This window comes from Crocodylus siamensis, chromosome 5 (assembly GCF_052110815.1).
Source record: "Crocodylus siamensis isolate JL-2025a chromosome 5, ASM5211081v1, whole genome shotgun sequence".
NCBI lineage: Eukaryota > Metazoa > Chordata > Crocodylia > Crocodylidae > Crocodylus > Crocodylus siamensis.
This window is the reverse complement of record NC_143399.1, coordinates 67576503-67597543: the sequence shown is the minus strand read 5'-3', so window position 1 is coordinate 67597543 and position 21041 is coordinate 67576503. Positions and strand designations below refer to the sequence as shown.

General features: G+C 37.3%; 1 protein-coding gene across 8 annotated transcripts in view; it reads left to right on the top strand.

Annotated features, from left to right (window-relative positions):
* The window catches only part of NTNG1 (netrin G1), a 304356-nt gene that overhangs the window by 256851 nt on the left and 26464 nt on the right, over positions 1-21041 (top strand). For 4 of the 8 annotated variants that reach the window (XM_090048807.1, XM_090048806.1, XM_090048805.1 and 1 more), the window contains one exon: positions 7392-7529. The exons of the other annotated variants lie outside the window; for them this stretch is intronic. In XM_090048807.1, the coding sequence (XP_089904933.1) occupies positions 7392-7529 (138 nt within the window). The remainder of the gene's footprint in view (positions 1-7391; positions 7530-21041) is intronic. 8 annotated transcript variants of the gene reach the window in all.

Below are 21041 nucleotides of genomic sequence, written 5' to 3'. Positions count from 1 at the left end.
TTCCTTTCCTTTGTATCAAATAATTAATTTGAGGTATGCTGGCCAAAATTTTCAAACTTGGGAGCATTTGGCACCTAAATGAAAAAGCCTCAAGTTCAGTGATGCCCAGCATTGTCAACTGCAATTGATTTAATTGGGAATAACATAAGAAGCAGGGTTTTTTATTTCAGTGCAAGACTTTGGGCACATATCTTTGACAATTGTGTCCCTTGTATTTAATGTTTTATAATTTTTTTTTTATTCTCCTTTTTTTTTTTTTTACTATGAGAAAGTTTTGCACATGTGTCTTAATTACTTCCATCTCAAAGGATATGCATTTGTATCAATGGAAACTGAGCCTACCATACCTTGAAAGGTTTACAACTGCAAATGCTTCAGTTCCATCAGATCTGCCAACTACAATCAGATCTTCAAAGTCATGTCATAAAAGTCTGATCATTCTAACCTGCCTGAAACAGATGTCATTTTCATGTCAGATGAAACATCTGTTGTTGTCCATGTGTTAACATTAATTAACATGTCTGTGCTGCCATTCATTCATTTTCTACTCATACTTCATTTTTACAAAGCATGTAATGTGCTATTACTCTGCTACTGTATACATTTTGTATACATTTCTGTTCTTCCTTGCAAGACTGTGAATGCTTCGGCCACTCCAACCGGTGCAGTTACATCAAGCTGCTAAATATAGTCATTTGCGTGAGCTGTAAACACAACACTAGAGGGCAGCACTGTGAGTTATGCAGGCTGGGCTACTTCAGAAATGCTTCTGCAGAGCTGGACGATGAAAATGTATGCATAGGTCAGTTACTTTATAATTCTGGCTTCTGTTCTGCGCCTTTTCAGCTTCTGGGAGCCACTAGGATATAGGCTAGCAATTTGCACCACTGCTGTTCATTTTCCAGCTGAGCCAGAATGAGCGTTTTCAATGGATGAGAGCATCTCCTGTGTAGTCTTTTAATTCATTTGCACCAGTTTTAAGCATATATTTTGAATTTCTGTAATATAACGAAAATCAGAAGCCTAATGATAAACTGATTGTGCAGTCTTTCCACACGTAAGGGACAATATGGGATCTGTACACATGTAAGGATTGAAAGATTGAAACTTCAGCCATAGGCTCCAACCTTGTAATTGGACCTTTTATGTAGAACCTCACTGAAGTCTCAATGTGAAATGTGAATATGACAGCAAGATTAGCATCCGTTTTCTAACACACTTCCAGTTCTCCAGTTTCAAAAATAAATATAACCATGACAAATTTCACTCTCTCTTGTTCTAACATTGTTCCTGCGCCATCATGGCTACAACATCACTCTAACACTACCAAATTTTACTCTCACATACGAAGATGTATATACAGAATCAATTCCCTCTATGGAATTAGACTGCATTTGAGTACTTCTGACAGTAGAATTTCTCAAACTAATTATATCCAAGAAAAAGACACTGAAAGCTTTATCAGTTTACCAAACTTTAAAAGTTTAATTTTCCTGGGTCATATCATGACAGCAGTTTTGAAGCAGGACTCCTTAAATAAAACAGCATTTCAGAAAATACTTACCATCATACGATCACTGTAAACTTCCAAGCTCCTAAAATAAAGATAATTCCACAATAGAATATTATTATTAAGAATGATATTTTGGGAAAAAATGGAAGATGTTCCATTAAAGTAAAGTACAGCCTCTTTGTATTATCACAAACTTCATATAGTGAGATAGGTAGGTGAAAATCTAATGTAGTATATTAAAAATACAACTTCACAGCTTGGTCATTACATAATAGATTGCCCAATAAGTGTATCCCAATAATGAACAGAGTTGTAATGTCTTAAGTGAAATTTTTTATACTATAATATTCAGTATGATCAGTTCTGAATTTCCTCTCTCTTCATTTACCATGGGACATTTTCGGTATTTATCAGAGAGCAACCAAAGAGTTAATATGGGATTGAACAGTAATATATTTGTACAATTCAAAAATAGACTATTGGCAAATTTTCAGAGTGAAGTCACATTTTATGTGAAAATATCTTTTAATCCATTGGAAAGATACAGCCAGAACCTATTTAGATTGCTATCATTTGTTCCAGTCTGCAACCTGTCAAATAAATTCTTAAACAAAAAATCAAGACACATGCACACACTGTATATTTCATGTGTCCTCTTTAACTTTGCTTCCCATCATCTGAAATAAAAATGTGCGATTCCCTTTGAAAGTAATTAAGCTGAGCTAATATAAACTTCAATATGACAAGTAGCAAATCATGAATTCATATTGTTTTACTAAATAAAATTAACATGTATGCCAAATACTGTACTTTTGAACAGAAGTATTCACCACCCCATGACACCCCATAGCCAAATGCTTGATACGGAAAAGGCATATTGTCATCATTGCATCAAGATCATAATTTAAATTGTCTAAATAAGGCTAACAGGTATGGATAGTTATTTAATAATTTTTTTTAGATTTTGTTTTATAGGCACAGTTACTAGTTTGCCACCTCACAAACGATGAAATGCTAGGAAAAAACCAGTTCTCACGAGAGGCAGAGAAGAAATTTAGTAAAGCAGGAGTGAAAAATAATTACTTTTAAAAATAATTTACAATTGATACCTTTAGAATGAGTTAGCAAAATGAACAACTGTGCAGATCTCAATGTTCCACAGACTCAGCAGTAATAAAATTGGAAATCTTTAATTTAACTAGGAAGGTTCTTCAAAAAATAAATATACACAATGCATTTCCTGACCTTGCCACCCTAATGCAAGCAGAATTCTCATGGACTCCCACAAGAATTGTACATTGTGAGATGACTGCAGGATCAAGCCATACAAATGCAAAATTACTGCTTGTCAAATGATTTCACTCATGTTAATTCAAAAATATTACTGTTGCACTATAACAGTTCCTTCAGCTTGTAGTTATCATACTGCATGCAAAAGCCTACATAGTACTGATGCTCCAATTCAGAAGATAATTCTAGTGCTTAAGTGGGACTTCAAGCCATGATTAAGTACTTTCTTCAAAAGGGATGGGCTTAAGTGTATCCTTAAATGCATTCCTGAACTGGGGCTCTTGAGTTTTTAAACCTGCAAGGTGCTGAACAGTATCAACTCCTCTTGATTTCAGCACCTCTCAGAGTCAATTGCAGAGTGTCTTGCTCTATTGGAAATGCTCATTTGATTTCCCCAGAGTATAACAACATTCACTCTTTGTTTTGAGTTTTGATCACATGAAAAGGAAATAATTATAATAAGCTAATAAATAATTTGCATTGGTATTTTTCTATGAAAATGTTATTTTTCCAGTTAATTTGTTTTCCCCATTTTCAGATAAAGTATTTAGGAAAATTAAAAATACTTGGATAAGTTTATTTTATGAAGTCAGACATTTTACTGTTTATGATATACTGATACTAATCAAATCAAAATAAAAATATATCTGGGTAAGTATATGGTTAAAAATTAAAGATAAACCATGAATATTAGTCAAGGTTAAACTGAATGAAGGAAATATACAATATGTTATTTCGAGAAATGACAGAGAATCAAATAATGGAGGGGGTTTTTTACCAGTGAATTCAAATAAGAGCAAGTTATGAGGTGGGCTTCCATCTAATAATGTTCTTCATGTTCTTAGGACCCATAGGTTGGAAAGAAATAAGTGTAATAAACTATTTTGTAATATTTGTAAAGTCATGCAAAAAAAATCCTTTCAAACCTAACTTTATTAGTATTTATCATTCGGCCACAAAATTGCATGCGTGGTCAGTTCAATGTATTTTTTTAATTAATCATGGCCAAATTCCAAAACAGTAGTTTTAGGGGGAGTGAAAAATATTTCTTTGAATTTTTCATTTTGAAGAAGGAATATTAGTAAAATCTTAAAGAGTTGCACTTGAATATATTACTTACAAAATCCTGTTATTGTTTTTGTTTTGCACAGGACATTAGCTGCTTTTTTCTACATATATAGTGAAATTTTTTTTTGGAATTACTGATTAATTTGATAGCACTTCCATATTAATGTCAAGTACCATGTCTTTAAATGTCATGTAATTATTCTCCAGTATGACAGATTACATGAAAGTAATACGAGGGCATGTGCTTAATATCATGGGATGAAAAGTTTGAACAAGAAGCTGTGGGCCACATAGATACATCTGCTTCCACTTAGAGTTCATAATACCATGGATATCACCAAGTAGACCCAGAGTAATTACTTTATTTCCTTGCCTTATGAAACAGATACTGAATGGCAATTTATTGTCTCCTTAAAAAGATGCCAATCCTGCAGACATCCAGGGCTCCTGTACACATGCAAGGAGGCTGCTCTGATTTGCAGTAATTTCAGCATGTTGGAGCAAACTCAATTAATCGAGTCTGCTGGAGTATGGTATTTACCATGCTCCTGCAGACTCCAACGTCACATGCATCAGCATCCCCATGCTGAAATGTGGCGATGGGGCACTTTAAAGCAAAGTTTGGTCAATGAGCTTTAGTCCAAAGTTTCCTGCTGCCATTTTTCAGTGCAGGGATACTTTGGGTCCTTTTAATTTGCATGGCCTTTGAAGCTGTGCTAATTAAAGCATCCCGAAGCATGTCTATAAATGCCCTCAGACATATGCTTAATATATATGGGTATCAAGGGACCTATACAAAAATATGTAGTTAAATGCACACATAGTTGATTCAAATGCATGCAGTTAGACATATGCCTTAGTGTTTGCCTTAGTGTTTGCAGGTTGGGGTAATAAAAGCCTAACTTTTAATATTTTTTGAAGTGTAGTGGGTAGTTCCCAGTAACTTGACTTAAAACTTTCACATAGAAGCTCAGCATAAAAGCTATTTTATTCTAGTATTTATTTGCCACTATTTACAGCAAAATACAATCCCAGTATTCCTTATTGGTGCATGTGATTGAAGTCAATGGCAGTTCTTGCCTTGACCATTTGATTCAGCTGTCATCTTGTGGGATAGTATGTTATTTACAGATAGGACTAAATCCCGTTTCACATTTATGCCCCTGATTGGCTCTTATGTATCTGCATAAGTACAACTTTTGGGCATGTATGCTTGGTCTTAATTCTAATTCTGATATCGTCTGGATCATTGTGGCAACAACATTACCTCAATTCCACCCAAAAAGCTGGGGAGTGGGGGAGGGTTGAGCCCACATCTACCAGTTCTCAGCAAAAGTGCTCTAACAACCTAGGAACAGATTAGGAAGTGCCCAGGTCTTCAGCCCTCTCCTTAAAGCTGGCAGCCAGGAAGGGACAAAACATGGGGCCAAGAGGATGAGGAGTGGAAGTTCCTGGGGGAGGAAGGACATGATTCTGAGATAGACACTGACCTGGAAGAGAGAGAGCCCTAGGTCCCTGGCCTCTATCCACAGCAAGGCATAAATTACGCAGCTTCTATTTATCCGTGTTATCCACTGTATATTCAATGCAAGGTATAGAAAAGGTCATGGGCAAATGGATAAAGAGGAGAGGTAAGGCCAAGCCTACAGCCTGATAGAGTGCTTTGTTGTGAAGTAGGGCACATGCAGTATCTTCAGATACAAGCCTATGTGAATGATCCCAGGTTTTTGAAAGTGCCAAAAAGTGCACTTTTCCTAGCTACATGCAAACCACTTGCATGCTTAAAAGTGAAAAAAGATTTGACCTATTATACATAACAGGCCTGGGTCTTTTCACACTTGTAGTACATTTACATCAGTGTAACTCTGTTGTGTTCTCCCAGGTGACATTCAGTTTTTTATTTACAAGGTGTTCAGTAAATGTTATTTAAATAAATTTAACTTTCTGCACAGTTTCTGCATAGAGTTAATACTTCAACTTTATGCCTATTTATATACGGGTTTTGAATGTCTGAGTACCATCAGAATTGCCAGCTCTTTATACTGATCCCACTGAGGCATATTTTACTCAGTGTTCCACAATATTTTTTGGCATGCCAGTATCCAACTTCATTAATTAATGTTAGCTAATTGACTTGGTTATTATTGTGGAACTGTGTTGGCCAAAGGGAGCTGGTCTCTTCCAGCATGCCAAATGTTTGAAATGTCATCTGTAATTTATAGTTAATAAGCATGTTGGCAACAGATGACCAATTTGTTACTAGTAACATTTCCCCCCTCTTTCCCGTCTTCCTGCCCTCCCAATTTTCCATTGGATTATTTTTCCTGTTTTGTCATTTGTAATGTCATTGGATTTTAATATAATTCTAGAGAACAACTGCCAAAGGTAGTCAACAGAGCAGCTTGATTAATTAAAAAAATAAAACCATGCACCCAACAAGGTGCTTAGATTCATATATCCTGTTTTTATCAGCAGCAATGATATTTGATGACACTAGTAAAGTTACTCTGGGTCTACGACAGTGTAAATGAGATTAGAATCTGATTCTTAAATTTAAAAAAAAGATGTTGAACAACAGAAATGCCAAAAAATGAGCTCTGCCAGCACTGATCTCCTATCTTTGGAGGGCATTCTTCTGTGATGCTGGCCCAAAGTCGAGCACTGATTTTGTGGCTATGTAAAAAAAAAAAAAAGATTTGAAGTTCAAGAATGGGAAACTATTTCTATGTAGTAATAATTATAAGAGCAGATGGGATATACCCAGTCCGTGGTTTATTCTAATCCTTGACCAGGTGCACACCCATGAGAATAGACCTTTAGATGTTGGGCATGCATTACCATTGCTTTATCTTTTATCCACCAGCCTGGGGACAAGGTGAGCAAAGTAGAATGAAAATGACAAAGCCTAAAGTCAGTTGAAAGCAAGTTTCATGTGATCTTGTTCCCCACCTCAAGATTATTATTCTGGATTATGTGAAAGCTGTGTTAAGTACACTCCCATCAGTGCAATGACAAATACCTTTTGAAATTACTATATACTCTTAAACATAAAGGAAGACTATCTTGGAAATAAGTGCATTTATATAATATTAAAAATATTCAGCAATATTTAAAGTATTAAGTAATACAGATAAGCATATTTTAATAATTTAAAATAGATTTTACCCTGATGGCATATTGATTTATCCTTACTATACAAAACTTTCTATTGTTCATTAAACTGTCTAAAACATCCTTTCCAGAATGTGATCTCCATTATGGTCACTTAAAGAACACAGTATTTTCTTCCTCTATATCTTTTGCTTCTTTTTTTTTCCTTCACACCATTATACTGTCTCCTTGAGATTACATAAGGAAACAAATGGGTAGACCTGTTGTAATTATATTCTGTCTTCCAAATGCCACCAATAGAAAGTCTTCCTTTAATCTTAACACTGGAAATGCTCCCTTTATCGCTATTAGTTGACTTATAGCTATGTAGACCTGAATCTGGCATATGTGTGTTGTCTTGTTTCTGCAGACTGTTATTGTAACCCTTTTGGTTCAGTCCATGATCGCTGTAATGACACAGGATTTTGTGAGTGTAAGAAGGGGACATCAGGGCCTAAGTGTGATAAGTGTCTGCCGGGATATATCTGGCACAGCTTGGGCTGTCAACGTAAGTAACTCTGAGAACTGCCCTTCTCCTGCAACTTTGCTGCCTCTGCTTCTGTATGCTAGCATGTGCAGCTACCTAGAACAGAAAAAGCAAAACTTCTACGAGCTTTAATAATGCCATGCTGCCTGAAGCTTTATGGAGACTCCCAAATGAGGACAGTAAATTTACTGTGCAGTACATTTATTTCAATATGCTTTTAGTGCCCTCTCCCCTCTCTGTCTGCTAACGCCTAAAGGAAATTGTACTGAAATATGCAGAACTGTGCATCTTACCAGCTATAAATTAACTTGTGTGAATGAAACCACCAGTGGAAATGCTCCAAATTTGTAAATTCTTTACAAAAGACAAAAGGTGGCTTTTATCCATGTTAACATATTTCTTGCACTGATCTCCTGCCCTTTTGAGTAACCAAAAAGTCTGAGTTAATAAATACTGACTCCTTGCCTAAGGTAGTCTTTAGTCGAAATGAAAGCAAGAGGTGACAAATCTAGAGATGTTTGAGTTAATTTAGCAAGGGACAAATATTAGTATCAAGGTTAATATTAACTTTAATACCAGGTGTTCTTCAGTGCTTAGCTGTACATTAAGCTTTTCTGGGTAGCACAGCCCTCATAGACATTCAAGTGCAAATACTGCCCTCAGAACAGGCTGGGCAAGAAAGATTTTATAGCAGATCCTTAAAATTCTATTCCTTATATCCTTTGGGAGTTCCTAATGACTCTTATCAGTTCCTGATAGCTCCTTTATTTCTGCAAACTTGAACTTTTTTTGTTGTTGTTTCTTTCACCTTCACTCCCTTCTCTTTAGGGAATCACTCATACATGTAAGAGCAATCACTCATACATTGAAGAGCATTTCTACAAGAAACAACTGCTTCTGGTTGCAAGTTTTAGAAACTCATGAAAGACAATAAACATTTCAAGAGAAAAAAAAACTTTAAAAACCATCAAGAAGTTCAGATAGAGCAATGATAGTTGCTGAATTAGAATTTGTAAAGTAACATAGGTTTGCCAGAGCCACCACATCTGCAAGATGCATTCGTGGCAAACTTTTTATTCAGTGAATCAGGCCTCTTTCTCCATTTGTCAATTATCCACAAGGAGTATTTATTTTAAACATGATTATTATTTGATACCTGGTTTATGCAACATGCTTCATTATATCAGATGGTCACAAATTGTTCACTTTATTTGTTGCTTTGAATATTGTTTATTCATACATTGTTTCATGCATTTGATCACCTTAATCTCACACAGTGAAAGACTAGACCAACTGAAGTAAATGGCAGTTTTGCCATGGACTTCAGCAAAATTGGGATTCCACCAATAATATTGTTTCAGCTTCATGTTAGGATGACTGTGAAATGTACAGAGAAATGTCAGACAATCATAGAAAGACTAATTTTGCAAATATTTGCAATGTTTTATCTTTCATAAAGATACTTTTACAAACCAGAATTAATTTCTCATCTTTTTGGAAAATAAAAGGAATTAGGAAGTGTGTCAAATTAAATTAATAGATTTTATTCCAAACAACAGTTTTCCAATATTTTTGCAGTATCTGCTCAGTTCCCACATTTTCAGAGCCTAAAGCGAAATAAATACAAGCCAATTCATATGACTACATTAAAATGCTTTGGGGTAAAATTGTGGCTCCATTGAAGTCAACAGCAAAACTCCCATGAACTTCTGGGAGCTAGGATTTCACATTGCAATCATGTTTGAGAATGGAAGGCTCCCATTAGGCTCTCCTGTTATGTAATTTTTTATCTTCCTATCTGGTCTTTTAACTTCTTTTAGTTTAATGTATAACAATTTTGTACTCTGTGGCTAGGATTAAAATGCATATAGTGATATACAAATGTATTTGGGCCTGACATCACAGATTACATGAGAGAAAAGTGTGTCCTCTGATTTATATTTTAATATTTCAGTCATTTTGACTCGTGTGTGACAAACATAAGGGGTAAAAAAAGACTTCAAAGCATGAAGAAACAGTGGTAGCCCAGCACTTCAGATCTAAGAATGGTTGTCAGCTGTGTTTGTCTGAAGTTAGGAAGAACGTAGAGTAGGATGGCACCTCATAGAACAACTTATTCAGAGAGGCATGAGCTTTTGTAGGCTGCAGCCTACTTTATCAGATGATATGTATGAACTCGCAGCCATCAGGGATGCTAAATAGAAAGGAATATTATTATACCCAAGATCTAGCAGACAAACTTGGGATGTGATTCTGAGGGATCTGGTGTCAAAAACCCTTTTATTACACGCACAGAATGAACCTTTTCCGGGGATGGATCAGGATTGCATACTCAAGTAGAGGCAATCATCTGTATGATCCTGCTTTACTGGTTGCAGAATTGGACAATGTGTAAGGAATGAAACAGGATTGCTAGTAGATTAGGGTCTGTCAATTACGGTGGCTGAATGATAATCCTAGAAAAATAAGTTTTCCCTTGGCTTCTGCAAGAGTGCCTTCCTGATGTTGGACAAGTAACTTAAACCTGCGTTCTGTTCACTGTCACTAATAGTGTTTGTGAGTGCCTGACCTGAAACTCTGAGACCTGATTTGCAGAAGTGCTGGGCAGTCACAGCTGCATCAAAAGTCAATCGAGTTAGGATTTTGAACATATAATGTGATATATTATACTTAATGCAGTGTATAATCAGGTTCTAGCTATCTCCGATTTGGCGTGCAAAATATGTGGATACTTTTAACCATAATCTCTATGCCTGGGTTGCTTATCTGTAAACTTGAGCTGACCTTACACTGATTCTATGAAAATAATATTCAAGAAGCACTCCAGTACTGTTGTGCAAGGTGCCACAGGAAAATTCAAGAGGAAATTTATAATTCTGTAGTCAGAGCAGATTTTGAATAGCGTGCAGTAAATGTAGCAGTGGGTCACATATTTAACAATGAGGAGGAAAAAAATGAAGGAGTGGGGGTCTATAGATGGGAAAAAACAGGTAACCACAATTTAAGACAGTAAAATAAGAAAATACACTCTAGATGAAACTACTGTAAGGTAGGTAAGCTGCTCTAAGGCTACATAGCCCTGCTCAAAGAGGAGTCAAACACAGCTAAAAGTCAAACCAGGAGAAAGATTCTAGTGGACTTCCCCTGTAGTATGTTCTGGGTCCAGTATTGTCCAATATCTTCATTAAAGATTTGGAGATTGGATTTGAGTAGAGTAAGTAAATTTGCAGTTCTCTCTGCCACTGGAACTGTTTAAGTGCAGGACAGACAAATATTTGCCTGGCATGATTTCAATAGAAATGATCCTTCTTTGAGCAATGGATTGGACTAAATGATCTCTCAAGGTTCCTTCTGTCCCTCGTTTTATATGATTCATTGGTTATATAATCAAATATACATGCCAGGTGGCTGAATTCAGGTTACGTCTTCCTTATGGTATTTCCTACATTTTCAATTTTGCAGCCTCAATAATGTTCTTTTCACACAGGGTTTTTGTATGTAGAATATGGTTGGACCACCATTTGTTGATCAAAATCCTTTAAAAAATATTTAAGAAATAGTAGCAGTACCTTCAGATTAAAAACATTTATTCAAAAAATAAAAACAAAACATGTTTAGTGAACATAAAAGAAATACATACAACATCTCCACAAATTTTCTCTTCAGATCAGATTTAAATGTTTTTGGCTGTAGAATGGACATTAGATAACCATATATTTAATATAGTAAACTATGTACACACTGATATAAATGTACTTTTTGTATTTGATGTTTCCATCTGGAGAACAAGATTCATGATCTAGTTGCTATTTAATGGGTTAATTAAATGGATCCATTTTTTCACTTAATTTTTTTTGGAAATTTTTTTTATGATTTTCTAATTTATGTGAAATTACATAAAAAACAAAATGCCACATTACCAAGATTCCCTAAGGATTATTTGCCTAAGCTTTGTAACATGGTGCTGATCCAGCTCCCAGTAACAGTTTCCTTTGAACCTTTATGGTACAGAATATTATACTATATTTTTATAAATATATAAATAAATAAATAATGCCATATTGAAACTATTATGCAAAACCATTCAAGGGGTGCTTTTCTAGTATACAGCAATAGACCTAATGGAGCTAGAAATTTGACTATGCAAATATATATCTAAAGTTGTGTTTGTTCATAACATAAACAGTTAAAACATCCATATGAATTTTATTAGTAAATATATACATGAAGAATGGCTAAATTCCAAATGACAATAATCCAGTTATTTAAAATATTCACAAATGATTGAGTGTTTTTTAAGGTCCTACAACATTTCCTTTTTAAAATTAAGGTCCAGACTATACCAGAGGGCAGCACAGAAGCCCAGATTCTCAATGCATTTATTTAGGCATATAAGTCCTACTGATTTCACCTTTAAGGATTTGCGCTAAAGAGCTCATCTTTTACAAATCTGTGCATACAGGAACTAGATATAATACTGGATCTTTTGCTATGAGAGCACAAATACCAACAGTAAGTTTCTCAAAAAACTGAAGGATTTCACTGAATACTCATAGCATTCAGCAGAGCTGGAGAAGGTTCACTACACTGGGTTAAAAGGATGCAGCAGATCTGACTACTGATTGCACTCACCTCAAGCTCTCCCATAGGAATTATTCCTACCTCAGGCACAGTGCATACAGGAAATATTTTCATTGCTTAGCACATCACATCCCTCTACATATCCCTGTCTACACATGCACACCTCTCTCTCTCTCTCTCTCTCTCTCTCTCTCTCTTCTCTCTCTTTCTTACTCACACTACCCCTCTTTCCCACCATCACCAAAAAAATGAAGGTAGTGAAATAAAAATAATTGCTGTTTGTGAAGCTACAGTATTTTATAGTTTGGAAAATATAAGAAAGTGACAACTCAGTAGATGTTCTTTTCTTTTCAAATACGATAGTATATTTTTACAAAATAAACAGTCAAACTAACCACATCTTTGCATGTTAGGACAAGTCCAAAGTAAGTTCTTAATGCTTTGTTGTAAGAGGAGCTTGCAAAGGAATATGGACAAATATGCACTTAGGAGCACCTCCAGAATTTAAAAATTTGAGCCGAGTAAATAATGAAAGCATTGTTCACAAACTTTAATTTGTATCTTTAAGTTTTCTTGCTTCTCCTATGTTCTCTTTTGTGTCCCATTTCTATGAAAAATTCGATCACTTGAAATTATTGGACACATGCAGGAGTATTTGCAGAAACCTGTTTTGAATTTTTCAAATGCAGGAATCTGTGCTGGAAATGTTTGCACATTCATCCAATGAAGTAACACTAAAATATTTTGAAAAGTATTTTCTCAGCAATCACAACCACAACTTAGCAACACAGCTTGAATTTTGATTAGTCTTTGTGAGCTCATAAAAAAGTTTGAGAAGTCAGAAACAACCACAAGATTAATAGAGTTAAGGAAATCAGTCTGGTTTCAGTTGTTTTGAGAGGAAGGGCAAAAATTTAAATCCCTATTCATGCAATCAGATCTATTTTGGCAATTCTTTGCAGGCGTACAAACATAGCAACTAGCAGAGCTGGGGTGCTGCGAATTGCCCCACAGGCAATTTGTCTGTGTGCAGTAGCCCCCTCTGCAGAACTGACTGCAGGTTGAAGCCCTAATTTTGTTCAGTGTAAGATCTGTTGTGAATTGTCACTTTAATTGTCATTAGCGTCTTTTGGTTTAAATGCACAAATGTGAAGCAGTGAGCTAGTACTATTTTGTTTCAAAACTGAGTGAGTTGTGAACTAGACCCCTTATATTAACTATAAATATTTCCTTTTATTTTTTTCTCGTTTTTCCATTTTTAATAAATTTATTAAAAATGGAAAAATGGGAAGGCAGAGGATTACAATTATATTCTTATGCCTGATTTTCAAACTGTGCTCATTGCTTGCATCTATTTTGTGGATTGAGCTTGTCTAACTCCATAGTCAGCTAGATAATTCATACTCTACCATATATGATGCCTTCTATTTATTAAATGATTATTTAAATATAAGCTTCTTTTATTTTCTTTATTTTGTCTTCCATTACAAAGGTTAGAAGTTAAACTATTTTATCAAAATCATCATGCAGGTTGAATTTCCAAAGAAAATAAAACATGAGACTGTGAGCCTGTGAATTACATAAGCATGTGTTTGTTGGAAGTCAGTATCTGCACATCAGCATGAAATCTTTTGCTATTAGTAACTTCCAAAAATGTCATTCTTAAAATATATATTGCACCTTTCATTATCTCTAAATAATTTAACTAAATAAATGTAGCTGTCCTCTAGTGCTTCATCCAGATGGGTGGGGATGTACGGTATGTGGTGCCGCAGAACCATCTGTAGCACCATACACCACACATGCAGGCGTTCCCTGCGGTGCTCCCTTGCAGCGTGGCAGGATTTTTTTTTTTATCCTGAGAGATCCCAGGGTCAAAAAAACCTATGCCAAAACACAGGGTACACAGCAGTAATGCACGCTACCCAAAACCAGAGCCTAGCCAACTGGAGCCACACTCCATCTGTTGCCCAGGCTTCCTGCCACAGCTGCAACCCTGGGAGGCCCCCAGGACCTCAGGTAGGGCTGCTGGGCCCAACACAGTTGCTTGCCCCAGCCTTCCCTACCCCACCTGGGGTAACCAGCTGCACACCAGGGCACATGTGGCACAAGCATTCCCTAGGGACAAGTAGCAACAACACAAAGCATGCTACAGGGACTTGTCCTCAGGGAAACAAACATCTTTGTTTGTCCAGATGTGCCCTAGAAATCCTTTCTGAGGGGATGCTGAACTTATATCCATGTCTGAAGGTGTCAGTTGACTGAAAAATATATGCACTCATGAAGCCTGTGCTTGACAAAGTGTACTCAAAGGAAGCACAGCAGTTAGAATCAGGAAGCTCTTAATCCTAATCCACCTCTGCCACTGTATAATCCTGTGGCTATGGGCAAATTACTTATACATTCTCTAAATCAAAGCCTCCATCTCTCTACCATAGAGATTATTTATCTAAATACCTGTTGCACAGAATTCTTAAGAGGGTTCATTTGGTAACATGAATTAAGGGCTTTGAACATACAGAGCCAGATTCTGCCCCAGAATAAATTCAGAGCAACTCATCTTTAATCAGTCAAGAATCAAAGTAACATGGCTCAGACAAAAATGCAGCTTGTAAAGGTATTTGCAGTATTATTGAAACACATAAGGATGTGTAACCTAGGAACAAATGACAAAATTATAGACCCCAGAGAGTTATCAGTTCAACTTCTCAGGTGGTATAAATCATTGTTTTTCCATTGCTTTTCATAGAGGCACGCCAGAAAATGTGCCTTGTTATTTTGAATATTTTCCCGTAGTTATCCTTCTGAATCTTTAAAAACACAGAAAAGATGAGCTCTGTGCAGTCCCATACATTAGTTTTGGTAAAGCAATCAACAGAATAACCATATACTTGAAGGAAGGTATAGAAGCGACACTACTGAGGTCCAAGGCTGAAGGTTTCATGACAAAAATGAATTTGGTTTGAAAGAGGCCAGGCAGGTTCTTGGCATGAAGAAGGTGGAAGGACTTCAAATGCTGGATAGCAGGAAGGTAAACATACAACCAGTTGTTGAAGGAAGATACAAAAGGTGCAATTAAAGGAAAAGCCGAAAAGGAGCCGACGATGAAAATATGGAGTAGGAGATTAAAACATAAATACAGTTTTATCAATGGATGTATATTTGTACCACAACTAACTGTTGTGTTGAAGATTGAAGTTCAGGTCTTAAGCTTGATCCTGGTAAAAATGTGTTGGCTGGATCTAAGAAATGAAATGTTCTACAGCCGAGGGCATGTATACTAGTAACCTTTTCTGACCAACTGAGAGCTGACTTTGATTGGAACTGGGGGAAAATGTTTCTATGCCTATTACACCTGTTATAGAGACCTCTGGAGGGAAGGTCCGTATAATGGAGGACACATGATTGCCTATTAAGATGTCTGTTGTAAGCACAGTACACAACAGCTGCTAACATCTACAGGCATTTGGGAAAAAGCCCTAAAAGGATAATAGCTCATAAAATGACTGGCGAAAAAACAGAGTTAGTATTATTGCTACTAAGCAAAAGGTTTGTCATGAGCAGCAATCTCTATTTTAAAGGGATTGTGTTATCACCTGATGTAGTTTTTTCTGCAGCCCCTCTAAATCAAAACAAATTATTCATGAGCAAGATTTACAAAACTGCAGCACCAGTCTGGCCCTTAAATAGAAGCGTTCCCTAGCAGTATGATATTATTTTTCCTGTTGACTGTACTTACAGAGTCATCAGCTTTCAAGCTTTTTACAATCTTATTGGGGTATCAGCATTTTTGTCTTTCCATCATACGGTTGCCAATGTTATGAGCAGTTAAGGTACTGGCATTATGCCGAAACAAATGGAAACCTTTTGAGGAAGGGGAGGAAAAAAATGGACAAAATACAGGGACACATGGAATCCAAAACCTTCCCCATTGCACTGAAAAAGAAAAAAAAAAAACCAAAAGCTGTAAACTCTGTAAGATTCATATCAGACAGAAGGGAAGTTATCAACCTGTTAACTACATAAAAGGTATTCAGCATGTAGAGCCAAAATAAATGATGGCAATGAATATAATAGGAGTGCATTTCAAAGCAGCGTACTTTAAAGAGGGTATATACAATTTCTTGGTTCAACTGTATTTTTGGCAGAGTATTATGGGAAATTGCTGCACATCTAAATATTAGGAGAGTCATAAAAAGTTAAACAAGTGGCCCTATTTGTTTTCTTTAAATCAGTATGATTTAAAAATGGTTAATATTTGATAGCTTAATAATAAATATTTTAATATACTATATTGCAGTCAGTTAGGAATAGATCAAAAGGAGATACAAAGTAAGCTCCAAAAGATAAACTTTTATTAGGAACATGAAATAGAACATAAAGCTTGATAGCAATTACCATTTAATCTATTCATGTTTGGAAACGTATTGAAGGGGAAACTTATAACTCAGTTAATTGTTATGAATTATTAATTGCTCATTTGAACAGTGATGAGCAAGGCTGCTCTTATTTTTAAAAGCTGTCATGCTTTCCTTTTAAACCGGCTCAGTAGCCTTGACCTTTGTGTAATTCGCTTGCTCACAGCCATTTCATGAGAGCAGGAAAAAAAAGATCCATAACCCGAAGAAAAACCCTGCATGGTTTTGATAATGTGGGTCTGAAAGGAACTATTTAGGTTTAAATAAAATAATCATCATCATGTTCAGTTAGAGATTTTAAAAAAAGAGTATTGACCTGAGCTAATCAAAGATACTTGATACTTCCTGTCTTTGTATGATGTTATCGATGACAAAGCTGACTCCAGGCCTCATTGATTTTTAAGTCCTCGGTATTCAGGGTGCACACTGCAGTTATACACATGACCAAATATTTCTTTTGAATCTAGTTTCACTAAAGAGATAATGTTCATTCATGATAACAAATGTATGAAAGCCAAGGTTAATGTAGACCTCATATGGACACACAGTTTCTCCTGGGAGAGTTGCAACTGTCTTAGGAAAAGCCACAAGTGTTCAGGCTTTTTCTCTCGCAGTAAAAATGACCACTCCAGGAGAAAACCTGGGAACACACCCCCGTCACAATCTTCACATTGTGCTGCAGGGAAACACAGGCTCACCATGGGCAGTCTGGGTCAACCAATCAGGGCTACCCTCTGCAGTTCTGCCATTTGTCTCTAGGCAGACTAAGGGAAACTGCAGAACCATTCAAATATTTGTACATGTGGTTCTGTGCAAGTTTTACTACCAGGAGAATTCTCTCAGATTATTTGAATCTGTGTACTCAGCCACAGTGCTGATTAGACTCCTGGAGTTAAGAGTCTGAACTGGGAAAGTGCTGATTGCCTCTTGGGAGGATCGTGAATCCCTAAACTTATGCTGAATCCCTAAATTTATGCTCACTACTTACTATGGTTTATTGATATAAAATGTATTTCTATGACTTCCAAAACATTATGTCTGGACTAGCTCACCCAAAACTTTTGTGGCAGAAACACAGGGCTCCACCTTAGATGGTCCTTTACATTCCTGTAGCTACAGTAGACATAAATGTGTTAAAGTGCATTGACTTCTGCCCTGGAATTGAATTTATTGAACACATGTATTCCTTAAGTACTCCACAGTTCCTTTATCTTGGGTGACTATAGGTTATCTACAAAAACCAATACTGGAATAGTCAAACTATATAGTTTGGGAACCTGGCACTCTCCTAGCACATGCTGTTTTAGGTTGGTTTAAGGTGTCACGTCAGTGCTTTCCACCCCTTGAACAGACCTGGCGAGACCTGGCATCCTCCATCCTACCTCACACTTGTGGAGAGTCTTGGATCTCCCCAGAATTGTTCAAATAGTGGTGGGAATTCCCTCACTGTAACCCTTCCTCATTCCTGCCACCCCTCTAGAGCTAGGAGCTGTTCTTGGCAGGCTCATTGACAGCCTGCTCCCTCCCCTGGCAGGCAAGAGAACAGGGTACTAGTCATCAGGCTCCTTTAGACTCAGCATTCTAGTGCCCTCTGGCTTAAGAGCTCTTCTTTGAGGTGTCTGCGTAACTCACCAGCTAGGAGGCTGGAATGTCTGTATGCCTTCGGCCCTGACCTGTCTTTCCAGCTATAAGAATTTCCTGGAAAGTTCTTAACAGTGGAATTGAATGCCTGTGCTTAGCCATTGTAGTAGTATCTTTACTACTAGGAGTACCTTTCAGTGCTTATACACGTGCTCCAATGCATTCTAATTAGAACACTCTAGCATCATTGCAGTGTCACATTAGGTTTAAAAATGGCCACTGGGGTGCTTTAACACTCATCAAATGAGCTTTAAAGCATCTCACAGCCATTTTTAAATGTGCGGGGGCTTAATACATGTGATGCTGTGGTGCATTAATTAGAGCAGCTCTCTGGGAACTGCTGTACTTAAAATACCCATCCACCCCCACCACCAAGCACATGTATAAGTACCCTTTGCTACCACCCTTATTCCACTGTAGTACCTTTATGTCATAATTGAAATTGCATCCTCAATTGCCCCTGTAAGGTTAAGCATATGAATACATTTTTCTGGATCAAGTTCTGTGTTGTGATAAGGAAATCATTTAGGAAGTTAGTGATGGAGCTGGGAACAAAAGGTTGATCTAAGTAACATCTGAGGGTCTTTGCTGTAAGACTATCCTTTCTTTAATAAAGACTACTCATGGGTAAAGATTTGCAGGATCCAGTGCATAGGTATTTATGGAGGACCTATACTCAGGTCAAAGTGGTGTTGAACAATATATTAATAGATGTCTTTCATTTGTTTTTATCAGTGCGATTTCACAATATGCATTTGTTATTATCAACCACTGTTTGCTCACAATGAACTGAAGTCAGTGGCAGAATCATTGAGAGAGACTTTAGCAGAAGCCAAATCAGACCTATTATCATTACCTTTTCTTATAAAGAGAAAGATTCAGTTGAAAATAAAATCTTCACCTATGATCATGAGATGAGAAGGAGAAGATGAAATAATGCTACAAGTTAAGAGTCTCGACAGATAAAGGAAAAGAGAAAGAGATCAGTTGATTATGAACCTTTTGTTGGCAATTGATGCTTCTTGAAGATTGATAATAACTGAGATGACACTGGCAAAATATATTAAAGAAAAAGTGGTGATAGACTTCCCAGTGTAAAACAGAAAGTCTGCATGATTAATTAAAGCATTGTATCTAGAACTATTTCTTGCTTTTATAATTAGAAATGAGAAATAAGTATCTTTCTAAGCTAGTCATTTTCTCTAATGATCAATTATCTGTGCCCTCTTGGAAAATCAAAATCTCTAGACAGTATTTTAGGACAATACGTTAACATTTGCACAGGTGCCCACTGGCTGACCTGAAGATATGGTTTAAATATATATTTCCAGTACACTTACAGCCATCCATTAGGATTATTTTGACCCTAGCAGATCTTTCATTTTTCAGACAAATATGACACGTTTTCCTGATATGCAAAAGCTAAAAGCACAATTGCATCTTAAAACTCATTTATTGGTGGATAAAGCTAATTGTTTATCTGCTATAGGGTGGAGTGATGCAAACAGTGACATTGGGGAGAGGCTCCAAGACCCACAAGCCACAACTCTGAGCCCTCAAAGCAAAGGGTTTGCAAAGGTACTTATAAGCCACCTTCACTTTAACCAAGGAGGGTCATTTTATTCTCAGTCTGGTCCCTGCTTAAATTTCAGCAATATGAAGGATTTTTTTTTTTTTTTTAGTGGACTAACACCATCTGCCAACTGGTAATTGCCAAGATATAAAGGAGATGACATCCATCCTCCCTTTTTAGTGGGAATCTTCCATTGACTACAGGTTTCCCTCGATTTATGCTTTACACACGTTCACATAAAGCGAACCCACTTTACAATGTAATAAATAGGGATGGGCTCCCATGGCAGTGAGGAAGGGAGGAAGTCGGACTGGGAGTAGGAAAGGGGCAGGGGGACGGGTGCCACTCCTGGGGTTGCACAAAGCAGCAAAGCAAAGGGAACAAAGCAGCACTCACCCCAGCCCTGGTTGCAGCGTTCCCAGGAGCGGCCAGTGCCAGGTGTCTGCAGCCACTAGGCTGCACAATGCTCCACCTCTCCCCACTCACCTCTGCTCCTGGGCTGCGCCATGCCCTGGTGCAGACAGCTGGGGTCGGCTGCTCCCAGGGCTGCTGCACCCCACACCACCTGGGGCTCCGCTTGCCTACATTCACCCCAGTCCATGCTAGTGCAGCCCCAGGAGCAGCCAACACCAGCTGCCTGCACTACGGCACAGCACAGCCCAGGAGCAGGGGGGACAGGCAGAGCACAGTGCAGCCCAGTGGATGCAGGCAGCTGGCACTGACCACTCCCAGGGCCACTGCAGCCGGGGCTGGGGTGAGTGGGGCCATGACCCTTTCCCCTCCCCCCACAGACTTACCTGCTTGGGGGGGGCATCTATGCTGATTGCATAAAAGCAAATTGACCTTGCATATAACAAATTGTAGATCTAAATATTTTCAGAGCATAAGAGCGAATTCACGTATAAAGCATCCGCATAAATTGAGGGAAACCTGTAGTTATGCCGACTTTAGGTCAACTTTGGGAAGCACTGCCAAGCAGCTGCAGGACAGGAAAGCACTACGGCGATAACCCACAGAGCCACCAGGCTGTCTTATGTGCACTTATCATTTTCAGCTTCATATGCATCAACAAGCTTGTGAGCAACAACAAACATACACAGCATCCTCATTAAAAACATAACTGTCCATAGGAGACAATTCAGCAGGGTGTTCTGTTAATGAGATGCTGCATCACAGTGAACTCTGAATATTATACATATTCTAAGTAGAAAATGAACTTCTCTTTTACACCAAAAGATTCTTGAACTGGCACTCTTATTTTGAAGAGTGTGAAGTTTTATTTCCAAAGGAAATAAAGAGTTTCACCATATGTAGCTCTTT